Source organism: Malaclemys terrapin, chromosome 6, assembly GCF_027887155.1.
Source record: "Malaclemys terrapin pileata isolate rMalTer1 chromosome 6, rMalTer1.hap1, whole genome shotgun sequence".
Taxonomy (NCBI): Eukaryota; Metazoa; Chordata; order Testudines; family Emydidae; genus Malaclemys; species Malaclemys terrapin.
The window spans coordinates 33,001,377-33,017,868 of record NC_071510.1 but is presented as its reverse complement, the minus strand read 5'-3'; the positions used below and the strand labels follow the sequence as shown (position 1 = coordinate 33,017,868).

Genomic DNA, 16,492 nt, shown 5'->3' with positions numbered 1-16,492 from the left:
TCCCAAACCGGTAGTCTCTCTTCACTTGTGCATACATAACAAGGTGGAGATCTCCCCAGCAGTAGTCTCTCCTCACTTGTTCTTCCTCAGCTCCTCTATGCAATTTGATATAAGGTATGTACAAATCATCAATCACCTTAATATCTTGCCATTGGACCAAAAAAAAAAAAAATAAAAAAATAAAGGGCACGAGATGCAGAAAGAGCAGTCGCTGCTTTCACCTTCTGGGGCTCAGTCACTTGTAACTGAAGCATATTTAGTTTCTAGGCAAATGGCTGAGCCCTAGAAGATCTATGTCTTGTGCCCCTTATTTATCAAGTGTAGTGCCTAGATATTAAGGTGACTAATGCTGTATACATTCCTTATCTATGCTGCATCAAGGAGCTGAGGTAGAGCAAGTGGGGGGGGACGGGACACTACCATCTCGGGAGAGCTCCACCTTGTCGCATATGCACACATTATATAGAGACAGTAGAGTATACATGCCACTACTATACCTTTACACACTCCTCGTAGTTCCTAGGATTGCAAGTAAGCTTTTCAAAAACATGCATTTTGCACCAAGCTCTGAAAATGGTTATAGGTAGTACATACTCTGCTCTTCCTATAGGGTGATCCACAGCCCACCACTAAAAATGTCCTATACTACAGATCCTGCTAGTCTCATTAAGGGGAGATGTAGCTTCTGTGTCCCTGCTTTGATCAGCAGTCTAGAGTCAGGGTGTGGAGGGGAAAAACCAGCAGCCAGGGACTTAGAAATGAACAGGCACAGAGGTTACCTGACTGGGCGGAGACCAGGTTACAGACTCACAAAAGGTGAAGTATGCTCAGTCTGGACATGGGGTAGATGCAGACTTTTAAACTGGAATTTGTCCTCCTGCAGTCAGGCCCTGGTGCAAGTAGAATTTGCAGGGCTATCTCCCAAGCCACAGATCAACAGCTACCAAACAGCAAAGCTAGTGCAGACAGTTTCACCACCCAAGTAGAAGCCTGACCCATATTCTCAATGCCTATTATGTACAGAGTGGTAACCTCAGACTACCCTGGTGAAACTCAAGATGAGTAGAAGAGAGATAATTAGTGCTATTGCCAGATTTAACCTCAAAAACTAAAGCTCCCTCCTACACAGCCACAAGTCTTTCTGCCACCTTCTTTTGTGCTAGTTGAAGTTCTATGCCATCTCTACTGCAACCCTAGAAATCTGGACTATGAGCAAAAAATATTAGATCCAGGTGGTTTCTCCCAATAATAAGTACATCTAATCAAATCGGGGGACGGGGACGCACAACTATGAAGAACGTATATGAGCATATGAAATATTTATTCTATGCAAGTTCTTATACTGTCCTCATCAGTATAGTGTCTGACCACTTTCCAGTGTCGTATTAAGTGATGTAACTAATATCTGTTACATGGTATTCATTCTCACATCGTTTCCCTAGGGGAGGAAATGCATCTGTATTGTAATGCTGTGTTTGGTTTTTGTGTTTTATGTACATGCTGCTGCATGTTTCCATTAGAGAATGCAAGGTCAAAGATGTGCAACATGCACTCTGAGCAGAAAGTCATACTGTTTGTAAATACATTTGTAAATTGCAAATTAAAACAGGCACACCTACACTGAATTTGGAGGAAGTAATGACACTTTCCTAGTGAACAAACCTAGCTTAGTTTGAGTGGTTATACAAGTTTTATCTAAATTTACCCCAATTCCCACCCTAATTCCTGTAACTCAACCTCTCTCAGGTCATAAGGACAGTTTACATTTTGCAATGTGTATTCTGTCTCAGACATATGTTTCTTCCAGCAGCCATTAATGTCTCTTACCATACAAAAGGCTACGAAAAAAGGCTGTCATTGCATCTCACATACTGAACTGGCCCCAGAATGAACAGGGTCATAACTAAGAAGGGTGGACTTTTCTGCACACTCTCCTGTTAGCAATTGGTGCCGAAATTAAAAGGGAAGGAAGAAGTGCATTCCCATACTTCAAAGCTGCACTGAGATAGATAGCTGAGTGAAAACACCCCCGCCTTTATAGTCCCATTTCCCACTTCCATCTTTACATCAATCCTAGTGAGCATGGAGTCCAAAGGACTTTTGGCCCTCCAGGATTCTGCTACCTATGGAGAATGATGAAAGCGGTTCTGAAAGTGTTCTAACACCTGTGATTACTTGCTTGTCTATGTAATCATTTTTCAGGAAGTCTCTGACTCTGCACTACTACTAGGGCAGCTCCATTGATGGTGGTAGGATTCTAGTACTAACACAGAAAAGACTAATATTTCTACCACCATGTCACAGCCACTAGCTCTAATCATGTCCATACAACACAGTGGTAAAGGCACTTATGCCCTTCCCGCATTAGCGCTATTTCCATTGTTACTACCATTGGAGCTGTCCCAGTGGTACTGAAAAGGTGGGAGATTTCCTGAAGCATGCTTGGGTAAGCACAGACACTGTTTAAAGCCTTGAAATACTGTTCTTGCTAGAAAGATTTTCCAAATTCAGCCAAAACAGAAAGTCTGTCCGGCTTTCTGAGGGGGCAGAAGGACAGAAGGCAAACATGTATTGCTACACTCAGCCTCACTGCCTCTTCATCCCCATGTGCGCTAGTGTTGCCTTGTTTAAATGTAAGCACCTAATTTTAAAAAAACCCACAGCTTTGGAAACTCATGATAGATAAGGCAATCTCAGGGTTTTCTTGGACTCCTCAATATACCTGAATGGTAATAAAAGCAGCAGTGGCTAGGAACCCCTTTTCAGCTCCAGCTAGCTCAAAAATGGTCACCACTCTTCAAGGATACATAGCTAGTCACATAACATACACCTCTGTCGCCTCAAGGTTAAACCCACTGATTTTGGGGCTATTCTTGAAGGCCACTTTGGGTCTCCAGCTGGAGCTGTATACAGCCACTTACCCTTTAGGAAGCACAGTCCAAAAGAAATCGAACTCTTAGAATCATAGAATATGATTGGGTTGGAAGGGGCCTCAGGAGGTCATCTAGTCCAACCCCCCTGCTCAAAGCAGGACCAATCCCCAACTCAATCCCCAGTTCCCTAAATGGTCCCCTCAAAGATTGAACTCACAACCTTGGGTTTAGCAGGCCAATGCTCAAACCACCTAGTTGCTCACTGAAAAGCATATTAGCAGCCAGGAAAGTTGTAGCTACCTCATAAGATACAGCAGGCCTAAGCACTATTGTCCCTTATCTGTACTTCCACAGCCACACTTAAAAGAAAAATGTTTCAGCTAGAGACCTAGAGTGCTTAAGGTAGTCTGGGGGAAAGTGTGTCCTGGAGTACAGTCTTGATTAGCATAAAGAACTTTGTCAAGTACATTGTATCCCAAAACAAGGCCCAATACTAGTATAAGTGTGTAAAAAGGCCCACATTAAGGACAATTATCCCAGGCTTTCCAATGACAGCAGATGCTGAATGTCCCTCAAATTTATCTTTTGGACACCATACGCTTCCATTCTGGGTTATTCCAATGAGAGACAGTCAGCAGAGAAGAGTACGTTTTCCCAATCATTGTGATGTGTTCTTTTTTTGAACTATCTAACCACGGTATCCATGAGGCTGGGGTGTTTGTCCATGAAGCTGTCAAATTAGTTGTATTTCTATGTTCAATAATATCATCGCCCAATTGTTGGTTAGTTTCTCCCTATCGGAGTTCATTTATTAAAAGTGAAAAAAGTTAGCTGCTACCTTCATTGCTTAATTTTCATCTAATTCCTCTAGAACTAGGATGGATTAAAAATACTTCCTCCCTCCCCTCAATCTTACTTAAACCTGATTTTTTAAATATTTTTTGTTGTTTTTTTAAGATCTTTTTTCAACTAGCTTTGAAATTGACAACTTACGTTAAGGTCCAACCTTATTAAAATCATTTTAATTTAAATACAAAAATAATATTAAGCAGTACATGTTTGCTGCTAAGTTTTAAAGGAAGTCAAACCACTGAACTGGTGGAAGTCAGTGGTTAAGCACCTGGAACTAAAGAGTTCACTGATGTACAAAACCTGTTTTTGACAGCAGTAGCCTTTCCTGAAAACGGAGAGAGAATATTTTCTTAATTTCAGTTTATTCAACTAGCTCAGTTCAATGACTAGTTCATTCAAAGTTAAGAAAGCAACTGGAAGTTGAAGAAGTGGAAAATCTTGGTGTCCTCTTTCAATCTATAAATAAAAACTAAGTGTGAGGGTGAGATCTACTACTTTTAAAATCCTGAAGGACACAGGGACCAGAAAACCAGTTCAATTAATTAACTACAGATAATATTTCCTTTTTTAAATAAATCCATTAGTTTTAAATGCAAGACATGTTTTGAAAACAAAACAAAAAAAATCAAGGCACTTTTAAGGTAGCTTTATTTAATAAAATTTGAAATGCTAGTTTTGTTCATTTAATTGCATTCCCATCTGAAGAGACTGACAAATCACAAATAAAAATTCATCCAGTGAATAAGACATGCATTATTCACCCTTTTTACTATAACAAAAAAATGTAAACATTAAGAATCTAAATAAATGCAAGTTAAGCTGTACAACTGCATAAATTTAGTGTAAAGGCTGTTATCTAATAGCAGATCAATGTATTTTAATGATCACGAACCAATGCAAATCAACCTTTGTTTATAAAACACTCTTTTGCATTTGTGCTTTTTAATTAAAATTATTTAAATCAAGTTTTCTTGTTTGCGGATTTAAATCATGATTAAAAATTAGTGACTTAAAATAACTTTGATTTAACTCAATCCACCGTTTTGAACTCTCTGTACTTATTTCAGTTCCTTTACTTCCTCTTTCTTTCTAGGCTCAGATTTTATTTGTTGGGATTTGAAGCTATAGTATGCCACAGGAAAAACAAACAGGAAAGTGCCCATTGCTACATCTACAGCTAGATAGCTGAGAATGAAATCTTTGTAGCTCTGCACAAGTTATTTGAAAGATCTCCATTATGTGAACAAGTTATAGTGCCCTGTGTGGGGGAAAAGAATGTCTCTTCAAAACAAGGGAATAGTGTCTTCAGCAAACCTGTTCTATTTTGTGTAGTTTATAAATGTGACCCTGCTAAGAGATTTAAGTCTACAGAGGGGTAGTATTGGCAAAACTATCTAAACCTACAAATTTCATACATATAGCTCATGAGTGATAATGGGACTTAGCTATTATTTAAAAGCCTAAAATATCTCAGGGGTAAAATCTTATTTCTCTTTCCTGCTTTCTTATAGACAAATGCATGAAAACAGGATCTTTATTGCTCTTGCCACTTATTTTGCCTTCTCACAAAATCATAATCCTGTTTGGCACCATTTGTTTTTGTGGAGATGACTGATGTTAAAACAATGATGTCAAATTACAAAACCGAAAATTATTAGTAAGTTTACCTTGTTTTAAAGCAAACGCCTTTCGTATGGAGGCTAACCTTATACACCTCTACCCCGATATAATGCGGTCCTCGGGAGCCAAAAAAAATCTTACCGTGTTATATCGAATTTGCTTTGATCCATCGGAGTGCACAGCCCCGCCCTCCCCGGAGCACTGCTTTAACGCATTATATCCGAATTAGTGTTATATCAGGTCGCGTTATATCAGGGTAGAGCTTAGCAGAATGGCTTACGACTGTTCTTCACATTTTCCCTATGAAATCAGCTAATGTTTCAGAGCTCCTGCCTTGTTCTTCAGTCAACCCATATTTTAAACTAATACTCAACTGCTCATCTCAAAAACCACCACTTTGTTAGTGTCCTTAAATTATCTCAAACTTGTTTGTCTGGGATGGGGGAGGTTAAATAGGAAAATGAACCACTAGCTAAAAGCAACTCCCTCCCAGCTCACCCCTCCAAATTAATTCCAATTCTAAAACTAGTTCAACTCAGGGTGAAACAAGGGTGTCAAACTCACTCTGCAGAAGTATATATACATACATTAATGAATTAAGACCCCTGCATCTCACACACACACTGCCTTGATCTACAAAGTTAGGGACACGAGACCCTCAACAGAACATCTACGTGATAGCAATCTTTACTACTCCATGAGAGGCCAAGAAGCAGAAGATTCAGAACTACTGCCATTTCTCTTCCTTTTCCATCCTCCTTTGTCAATCGTATCTTTCCTTATGTTCACGATTTCTTCCAGTATCTTCTTTGCAATCTTCCCCACCCCACATTTCAAGAGAATCTCAAACTATTCCCACTCTTACCCCTACATCAAGGCCCCAAAGAGGCTGTGTGTTCACTGGGGTGTGTGTGTTTGTTGTAAAAAGTCCCTAGTGAAGGTGAGTGGACCGGATACAAGGTTGACCTCGACTAGCTACACTGAGGTAAAGTCTGCCTGTGCCTGGTCTTAACTAGAATTTTACACCAAAGGTACCACTCTGTGTAAAACACACAGTTTTGGCAATGAAAACATAAGCCGCAAGAAAGATGCTTCTGGTCATCTTCAGTAGACTTTAACTTGAGTCAATTGTCTACAAATTTGTTCATTAATCTCACATTAACTGGCAAAGGTTAGTATGAACACTCCCCACACATTTGTTCCAGGAGGCAAACATTTGTTCTTCCCTTCAGTTCCCATGGATGAACGCCCTTGGGTAAAGAACAAACATGTAGGGGTGTCCACACCAGCTTCTACAAACAAATACCTCAGTTAAATCCAGGTTTAAAAATAAATAAATAAAGTCTAATGAAGACTCATCCGGTGGGAGCAGATGATTTGCTGCTTCCTCCCTAGGCTTCTTATCAGATGGACTGCTCTGCTTGCTCCTGAATGCTTTGGTATCTCCCTCTTATGGTATCTCTAGATCTTATTCTTTTCATGCACAGACTAGCATTACACTATTGTAACCCCTTATTTTATTTTAATACACTCTTCATTTTACTTTAAGGACGTGGTTCTCAACCAGGGGTACACATACCTCTGGGGGTTTGCAGAGCTCTTCAGTGTGTACAGCAACTCATCTATATATTTGCCTAATTTTACAACAGGCTACATGAAAAGCACTAGCGAAGTCAGTACAAACTAAAATTTCATACGGACAATGACTTGTTTAACTGCTCTATACACTATAGGAGTGTTTCTCAAACTGGGAATTATATATTTTATAATTCTATGGTAAAAAATGAGAAAGTCAGCAATTTTTCAGTAATAGTGTGCTGTGACACTTCTGTATTTTTATGTCCGATTTTGCAAGTAGTTTAAGTGAGGTGAAACTTGGGAATACTGTACTGCTTTTTCTCTCTTTCCTGAGCAGTCAGTAGGAGAAGGTACAGCAGCTCTTCCTCTTTCTAAACCTCTGGGAAGAATGCCTAGAAATCCAGCAACACCTAGGTTCTCTCCTCCCTCCCTTCTGGCTCTCAAAGGACAAGCCCAGGCCCAATGTCAGGAAGATGAAAGATTTTACTGTAGGGCTCCACGGTGCAGAGTAGAACAGTGCACTTTTTGAAACAGTGGGGCTGAACGGCCCCACCCTCTGTATTTGTCACTCATCCAACTCTGAATAAGCACACTGGATGGGTTTTCCTGCTGAATATGATCAGCAGTTAAGCTTTCATTGAGTAATTATTTTAATTAAATGTTTAATACTTATAGTATATATAGTTATATAGCACTACAGGTGTGACAGACACTTGCACAAATAACACGTGGTCTTTGGCTCAAAGACCTTACAATAGTAGAAAAGAAAGGGAAATAAAATGAAGGAAGTTGGAACACACAAGAGATTTTTTTTATTATTATTTTTTTTTTTCAAGTGGCAGGAAGAATGGGGCTGAGGTCAGCATTGGTGGAACAAAAAACAAAACAAAAAAAAAAAACCAGGAAGGATAGAGCCTGGACTATTGGACCAAGGAGAACAGTACAAAGGGGAGAGGGTGAAGTACCTTAAAGGGAAATACACACGGCGGAGTGCAGGCTCTAGTTGGGAAAACATTTCTCTCTTATTTGCTAAGGGTGTCCCCAAACATTGAAGACAATACTACACTGGTTGACATTCAAAGAGCGTTCCTAACCATAAAGGTCTAGAAACTAATCAAGCGGGTATATTCTGTAGTATCTTACTCCATCATGGAACTAGATTGTTACATCTGGACTGAACCTACAGGCTGGGCATCTGAAACCAGTTACCTAATCCACTTTGGGAGTGGTTTTGGGGATACAGGAACAGCCTTTAAAACACTTAAAGCATGTTTTTCTATTTTAGACAAATATGTGCAATTTGCTCTGGAAATTGACAGGTCTAATGAATATTACTAGAATAAATCTGTCAGCACATGTGTTCTGCTCTCAAACTTCTGCAACTAAAAGCAAAGAATAAATTTTTGTTGAGTCAACCACATAATCCTTGTAATTCTGCCCATCTCCATTTATTTGCAGGTTCAGTCATTACACCTCTAAAATATAACCAATGCAAGCATGTCAATACTGTTTTGAGATGCAGAGATGATTAGCTCAATTACACACCAGTCTAAAGGTGATGAGTATTTTACCCATTTTTGCTTTTTTTAGATCGGTGTAGAGGGACTGAAAGTATTCTCCCTATACCTACTTGCTTTATAAAAGTCTTATCTAGGAGGAAGACTGATCAACAGAGAACTAGTGAAGTGGTGACAAGACAAAAGACAAAATAAAAGTTGTGCAATGGAGAGGGGAAGGGATTTTTAGTCTGTTTAAAACCAAACACACTGTTCAATTTCACTGACTAATGTTTCGGATACTGACCATGCTGTCACCTCTTGCATAGAAGCACCATACACATCTCTCAGAACCTTCAGCAAAATCATGATTTCCAAATACACACAGGCATATTTAAGCCCCCTTTCAGGTCTTTATACGTAAAAACCACATATACAATTATTAAAAGTCACCTTTAAATATTATTTGAAAGTGTTGCATTTATGTTGCTCATTGCTTGGGCTGTAGCACAGAGAGTATACATAATTGTTGCCATCTTGCAAGAACGTGTATTTTGAGAACCGCAATTAGCTTTGTGGCATGATTTTCCAGAAATGGGTGCTCACAATTTCAGTGGGGGGGAGGAGAGGGGGCAGAAAAATCAGGTAAGAAAATGTCGAAATGATGAATCTTGCCTCAGCTGTGATAACTAAAAGGAAACCGATTACTTGGTTTGTATCTAATGCAAATACACAGTAAGAAATCCCACGTAATTTAAGGCAAAACATCAAGTTTGTGTATGCACTTTTGTACGTACTTAAAAACTATAAATATCTGAACAGCAAGGTTTTAGCTTGCTTCTTATAGGCTAGTACACTATGAAGTGTACCAAAAAGATGCATAAGTATCTTGCACTCAGCTTTCTTTTTACAGAAAACTATTAAGTTATTGCTCTTAAACCGCCGCCCCCCAAATATCACTTGGCACAAAATACAGATCACTGCTGAGAAGGATCTAAAGTAATGCTACAGCTGCTTAGCTCTTCCCTTGCACCGAATTTTGCATTCATTTCTGTTCTAGTCTGTATTTCTATTTTATAACAAAACATACAGCCTAGTTATTTATAGGCTTTCCAAGGATTAACTACACACTCATAAGAATAAACCCTCAAGAGGTTAACCTCATCCTCTTAAGCTTCACACACTACCATCCCAGAGATAGCTGGCAACCACAGCCAAGGAGAGAAAAATAATTCAGCAGTTTGCTAATCCTTTAGCCAATCACCTCATGCAACAGTGGAGAGCTCTTTTGAAGGTCTACAACTCAATCTGTCTTGAAAAGTACTGTCAATCCAAAAAGATACATTTCACAGAACCATTAGCAACTAATGTCAAACTAAGTATTCACGTCTGTATGCTATATTCTCTATACTAAAATACCTTTCCAATTTACAGATCTGTAGTTCTAAATTAAGAATGTACACTTTATATAAATGACTGGATTTTATTAATGTTGCCCATATATAAATCTTGCAAAATTACGTTATTGCTGACAGTGGGATAGACTAATTATAACTGTCCCTTAGCTCCTCCTGGTGTGAGCTGATAGGCATCTTTGATTTTCCAGCTTGCTGCTTAATCATATCTAAAAAAAAATCCCTTCAAGTTCTACCATGATAATCCACTTAATCCTTTCATGCCATGATCTGGATTCTCCCCAGCCCCCAAACAGACTTCAGGCAAAGCTCTGAAATCAGTGGTGCCAAGGAGTTAACAGGTGCACCTATCCTTTACAATCAAAACTTTTCATTTAATTATCTAGCAAATCTACTACTTCACTCAATCAACTTTAGTGAAAAATAGTAATACAATGAACACTGACTGGTGTAATTCAAAAAACAACAGACATGTACAATTTCTGAACATGTACAGACAGGTACAATGGCTGAAAAGTAAAATACTTAGCTCAGCCAAACTAACATGTAGCGGCTTGACATAAGTAATTAGACAATCCCAATAACACATTTCAGTAACCGTTAGTAAGGGGCTGTGAATGAGCGTGTTCATGAACACGCATCTCACAATTGATCTTCCAACATCTAATTAAAGAAGTTAACACTACCTGAATTTTTTTTTTACTCATTGAAGTTTCTGAATGCAACTCATTATTCCTCCAATCTAAATATACTTTCTTTATATACACTGACTAAAAATTGCCTTTACATTAGATAGATAATTCCCCTCCTCCCCCCACAATATCTTGCAGTCCTGCTCTAAATTCAATTTTCTCAAGTAACTAAAGTAGTAGTGTGTTTGTATTTTAAAAGTGGCCTATCAAGAAACAAGTCTTAAGGCTTCTCTACACTTAAAATACTACAGTGTCACAACTGTGATGCTGTAGTGCTTCAACTGTAGACACTACCTGGGCTGATGGGAGGGATTCTCCCTGAGAGGTGATATCTAGGTTAATGAAAGAATTCTTCTGTTGACCAAGTGCTGCCTACAAAGGGACTTAAGTCGGTTTAACCATGTTGCTCAACCGTGTGGATTTTTACACCCCCAAGTGACAAAGATCTAATTTTTTTTTAAGTGTCCACTAAATTACAAGGTTTGGTTTTGCTTCCTCTCCTCCCCCAACCCAATATGTGCACCCAATGGAAACACAAACTCTTTAATAACTAAATTAATGAGGCAAGACTGAATTTGGAAACAGTTATTTTGAATCATTATACCATGTCAGGGAATCACAATCCTTTTTTTAAAGAAGGAAAGAAAATCAGTGCTCAGACAGAAATGCCAAGAATGCAGATTTTACCAAGTCAGGGAGAACACCTAACTGAACATCTGCTGAGAAAATGCTTAACTTTCTTCCCATCCCCAACATTTATTGTACAGAAATATCTTTAGCACTACGCTGCCATAGGCTACTTGATTGTACCTTATACTGTTGGAGAATGCTTCAGCCTATTTGCATTTTAAAGAAGTCTTTCATGATCTTTCACACTCATAATAGATGTCTAAACCGTTAAATTACTATTTCTTTTCTTAGCCTGAAAGACACTGCAGTTTAAGAGTATGGCCCCTCTATTGTTCTTTACACTAAGTCGGGTCCCTGAACAATACTGACAGCTGCTATCAAACTGGGCTGTGTTTACTTTCAGCGCAGCTGCTGATTGTAGGAATAGCCAGCCTCCTGATGCCTCCTCCCCTCTGGGGAGACAGGTTGACACACTGCATGTTCAATGAAGGGGAGCAAAGGTCCACTGAATTGTCAACCCAATTTTATGCTACTCTGATTTTCCAGGATGCACACAATTCCTTTCAAACAAAATCAAGCATATGTCAGAGCATGAAACTTATTGTGCCGCATAGGATAATTATTGATCACCTAAAACTGTAAAAGATCACTTTGACATACATCTGATTTCTGGTATGCATAATACATAGATCTACGTTGAAAATTAAAATACATTTGTGCTAACTACGTGTTTATTCCCTCATTCACAACATCTGAACTACGACAGCATTGCTGAGTACTCTTTCATAAAACAAATGGAAATGCTTCTACTGAAGGATCATTGGTAGTTTAAAATTAAAAAACTCTGAGATTTCTATTCATAAGATTAACATACCTTTCCCTACCTCCAAAAAACCCCTGCCTATAAAAGTCATAATTGTACGCTGTAGTTGTAGACCTAAGAGCACAGAACTGAACAGTACACATTCAGCAAATGCCACTGGGGACAACACTTTCATAGCGAGTTTGGGAAGACAGGTTTTGCTATACAGTAAATCTTCACTGTCAGGATAATTTCTTGGTCCAAGGAAAAGGTGTTTTAATGTTGTTGGGGTTTTTTGTTTTTGTTTTTTAAAACACTGTGCAAAGAAGTGTCCCACAAGTTTAGTCCACCATGAAAAGGACTTTTTATTCAGGAGCTGCCCTCAGGGAAATTGTACACTTTTAAAATAACAAGAAAACACAATGCTATTAATCTTTGCTAATCAAATATTATTCATACAGTATGCTTGTATGTATATTTGATCTGATCTTCAAAATAAGGCAATTCATTATGCAAGCAAAGCACAGAGAAGACTGCAGACAAATACAGATGTAACTTTTATTAAACATGATTAGTGAATTAACTCAGTAACAGTCAAAATTTGAAAAAAAAAGGGGAAAACAGGGTTCCGATTTGAAGGGGGGGGGGGTATGTTTATGCAAAGCTAATCTGTCAAGTGTAATAAAGCAGCTTGAATAAAATTTAAGCTGAAAATCCACTGAACCTCCCCATTTGAGGGAGGAAAAAGCTATTAAAAGGAAATGAAGGTCACCCTCCCAGTTTATTTCACCTAATTGACTGCCAATAGCTTACCACAGGCAAACCGACTGCAGATCTGCAATTGAGAAACTGATGAAAGGAGAGTTTTCAAGCTGAGGTTCATTCTTTTAATCCTCCCTCGCTCTTATGGGGTTTTTTTTTTTCCATCTCCAGTTGGGATGTAATTTTAAGCACAGATGGATTAACTGGTTCCATTGTCTGTAGACGTCATTGGACTATGGCACTGTTAATCCGTACAGCAGCATGTCTAATTATCATTACAAAGTGTCTGAGGGAACTATAAAGACCAGCAGGGCATCTTCTCACAAGCAATTAACATAAATTGATAAATGAGTAATTTGAATCTGCTCAAGGCGCTCACATATGAATAAAATCAGAAAGGACGGCTTCTTGTTTCGGCTACTTCTTTCACTTAGTCTGGAAGGGCAGAAAACATGAGATATATTCTAGACTTAGTGATGGGAGAAATGAACTCATGCAGTGGAAGGAATGCATGGTTCACAGAGTTCATTAATGCAAAACAAATGACTTGTGAATGACAACCAGTCACAAGAAAATAGTATTAACTTATTTCAGCATAGTTAGAAGCACAAACTTGGTGAAAGGCTATTAGAACATTATGTCAGACAATTAATACTACTTCAAAAGCAAGAGAAGTTTCTTTTCATTAGCCTGCTACTTTAAAATTCATGAAAGATGCAGAAGAAAGGAAAAGGAAGAAGACTGAATAGTTGTACAGGTTCCAAAAACTCAAATGTCACAAAAAGCAGGAGGCAAAACAAAGGTAACTTAGATCAAGTAGCGCACAATACCCATGATCAATAGATAATAAATCTTTCCCAAACTCCCTGGTCTTTCTTGCAGCAAAGGTTTTGATATAATATATGGGTGCAGGGAATGAAAAGACATTCTGTTACAAAGTAAGCTGCTGTTAATTCTACCTCCTCTAAAATCTGAGTGAGCCAAGTCAAATAAGTTTGAGCAATAATATTAGGTATCAAAACAGAATTAGATATCAAAAAATTATCAGGTTTATTTTAAAACTACCAAAGCAATAAGAAATGAAAGCTGGTTATACACACTGTAGGAGGTAGACCTGGAAGGCCACGTACCCCGATGATGGCATTTAGTTCAGCCATGGTCACTTGTTTGGCACGTTCTACTGCTTGGGCCACTTGCTGCTGATGCTATTTAAAAAAAAAAAAAAAAGTTAAAATTTGTGTTAAGCTGTTGAACACCTATGCCAACTTCTCCTCTTCCCACCTCATAAAAACACCAGTACATTAAAACCGAGACCAGTATGCACAGAAATAGTTTCTGTATAGAAATCTGCACAGTAAGACAGAAGCCGAGGTTATCTATTATAGGTCATCTTATGCCAGTTAAGATGTAAAGTACTTGATTTGTTATTCATTGTTTAAGAGTGAGGCAAAAGTCATAAAGGTAACTTAAATGTTGGAAACTTTTAAAGAGAATATCTTCTAGTAACTAAATCATTAGTTTCCAACTGAGATGAGAAGGTTCTAACAACTTGAAACTAGTGTCCATTTTACAAGTCATTTATAATTCCTGCATCCAATATAATGAACATAGTGTAGGTATCAACAAAAAGACTAGGCAGCTACCTACATTTTTGCAACTATGAAGTATTTGAAAGTCTAATCCAAAGCTGGTTCCAATACTGAACAGAAGTAGTCTTTAATATGCTACAGTTGTAGTCAAGCAATGTTTTTATACCCTGGAACAACATTTTGTATTTGAGTTACCAACTGTGTGTTACCTACCTACCCAAAAATAATATCTGAATATTTTAGTATTGAAGGCCAACTTTCTTATTTACACAGAATTTAACACTTTACTATTAAGTAGAACTTAGTATTGTCATTAAAGATGAAAACAAAAAATTGTTTTATAGTCATTTTATAGTTCCCCCCCTGAAGAGAATTAATTTGAGGTTGAGCTATTGTCACCAGTTCCTCAGTTTAAACTCAGATGTTAGACCAAATTAGCGGGGATGGGGGGGGTTTAAGAGGAGTTACACACTTCAGGAACGCTATAACAGATGTTCCTCACACTTGAGCGTTGTGATAAAATTAACATCTTAAAACTAGCTAATTTGCAAACAGAGAAGCAACATAATTGCACTTTAACAGCTGAACAGTTTTACTTACTTCCTGAGACAAAAACGGGATAACTTGTGCACAAATAGTATTCAGTCTCTTGGCGATTTCTGTCTATAAGAAAAAAAGGTAAATATTTTGGTTAAAACATGCATGAGATGTTATCATATATCAGATACTTTACAGGGTCATATATTAAGTGCAAGCATTGTAAAAAATTCATAAAGATGTCTAGTGAAAGTATAAATGATTACTAATAGGCTCCTAATCAGGACATTGACCTAGTTCGTTACTCTAGGACATCTGCTATGTCTCAAGTACCTAATCTCTATATATATTTAAGGAAAAATCTGGTCTTTATAAGTAGCTCATTAACAAGTAAAGGATTTGTTCAAATCCAACACAAGTTAAAGCCTTTTAAAAGGCAGATTTATTACCCAATTTACCAAGTTGCACAGAACAGTGTTCTACAAAAATGGCATGTGAAGCGAATATCCTTTCATGTGATTTTTATCAGGTTCGGTGTTTAGACAATCCTTTTAGAGAGCAAGATGTATTGCCTGCCATGAAGAATTTACAATTTAAAAGTCAAGATAAAAAAAGAACAACAGTTCAAATAATGGAGAGGATGGAAAAGGTACAGCAGAAAGGATTACTGAAGAGGTGCATATGAAAGAGGAGAGGGTGCTTGGCAGGTAAGTAGAGGCGGGGAGCATGACAGAAGGGCATGAAGAATGTGACATGGACAAAAGGAGCAGAAAGTAACCGAGGACACTGAGCTGAAAGAAATAGCAACAGACATGGAGGTGGGACAGTTTTTTGCAGGACCTTGAAAATGAAAACTGAGAAGGTGGTAAAAGAAGCATCCAATGAAGAAACTGATCTAATAGAGAAGGGATAGTGAAGATAGATTAGGAGTTTTTGAGACAGCAAGATAGAATCAGAAGTGTACAAGAAATACCCAAGAGACAGGTGCAAAAGAGGGCAGAGACTTGGCAGAGAGATTGATTTGGGAAACATCTATTTAGAAACAATTGAAATAATGGAGCAGATGAAGGAAGGAACAGAACCCTGAGGGCAAACATATAGGGGGCATGGCAAGGATAAGGAATCACTGAAGCAGTGGATAACTTATCAGAACAAGACTACAGAATTGTAAAACCTAAAGAAACAGCAGAGGAGACAATGATCAGCTTCACTGAAGACAGTAGAGAACAGAGCTTAACAGGCAAATCTCAAGTATTTCATTATCAATTTTGCAAGACTTCCGTTAAAATGGCAAAGGGAAAGGATGTTTTTACCTTCCTTCTCAGACACAGCACAGTCTAGAGTTGAGCACGTGCCTGCTGAGGGACCAGGCATTCCCAAATTCTATTCCCAACTGTCACTGACATTCTTTTTTTTATTTACAGAATTTCAGACCTTTATTTATACCTCACTACACGCCTATTAATTATATAATAAGTGTCCTCCAACTTGCAGCATGTCCGTATCAAAACCAGGATTAGAAGAACCCATATCCCCTGACTCCAAGAATTGTACCCAATACACTCTACATCAGTGTTTCCCAAACTTGGGACGCCGCTTGTGTGGGGAAAGCCTTCCAGCAGCTCCCATTGGCCTGGAGCAGCGAA

At 38.3% G+C, this 16,492-nt stretch overlaps 1 protein-coding gene across 4 annotated transcripts in view; it reads right to left on the bottom strand.

Moving 5' to 3' along the window:
• The window catches only part of TLE1 (TLE family member 1, transcriptional corepressor), a 110,370-nt gene that overhangs the window by 73,723 nt on the left and 20,155 nt on the right, over window positions 1-16,492 (bottom strand). For 2 of the 4 annotated variants that reach the window (XM_054031628.1, XM_054031630.1), the window contains exons 5-6: window positions 14,910-14,972; window positions 13,821-13,925 (exon numbers count right to left, since the gene is read on the bottom strand). In XM_054031628.1, the coding sequence (XP_053887603.1) occupies window positions 13,821-13,925; window positions 14,910-14,972 (168 nt within the window). The remainder of the gene's footprint in view (window positions 1-13,820; window positions 13,926-14,909; window positions 14,973-16,492) is intronic. The other 2 variants (XM_054031631.1, XM_054031632.1) reach the window with 1 other exon arrangement.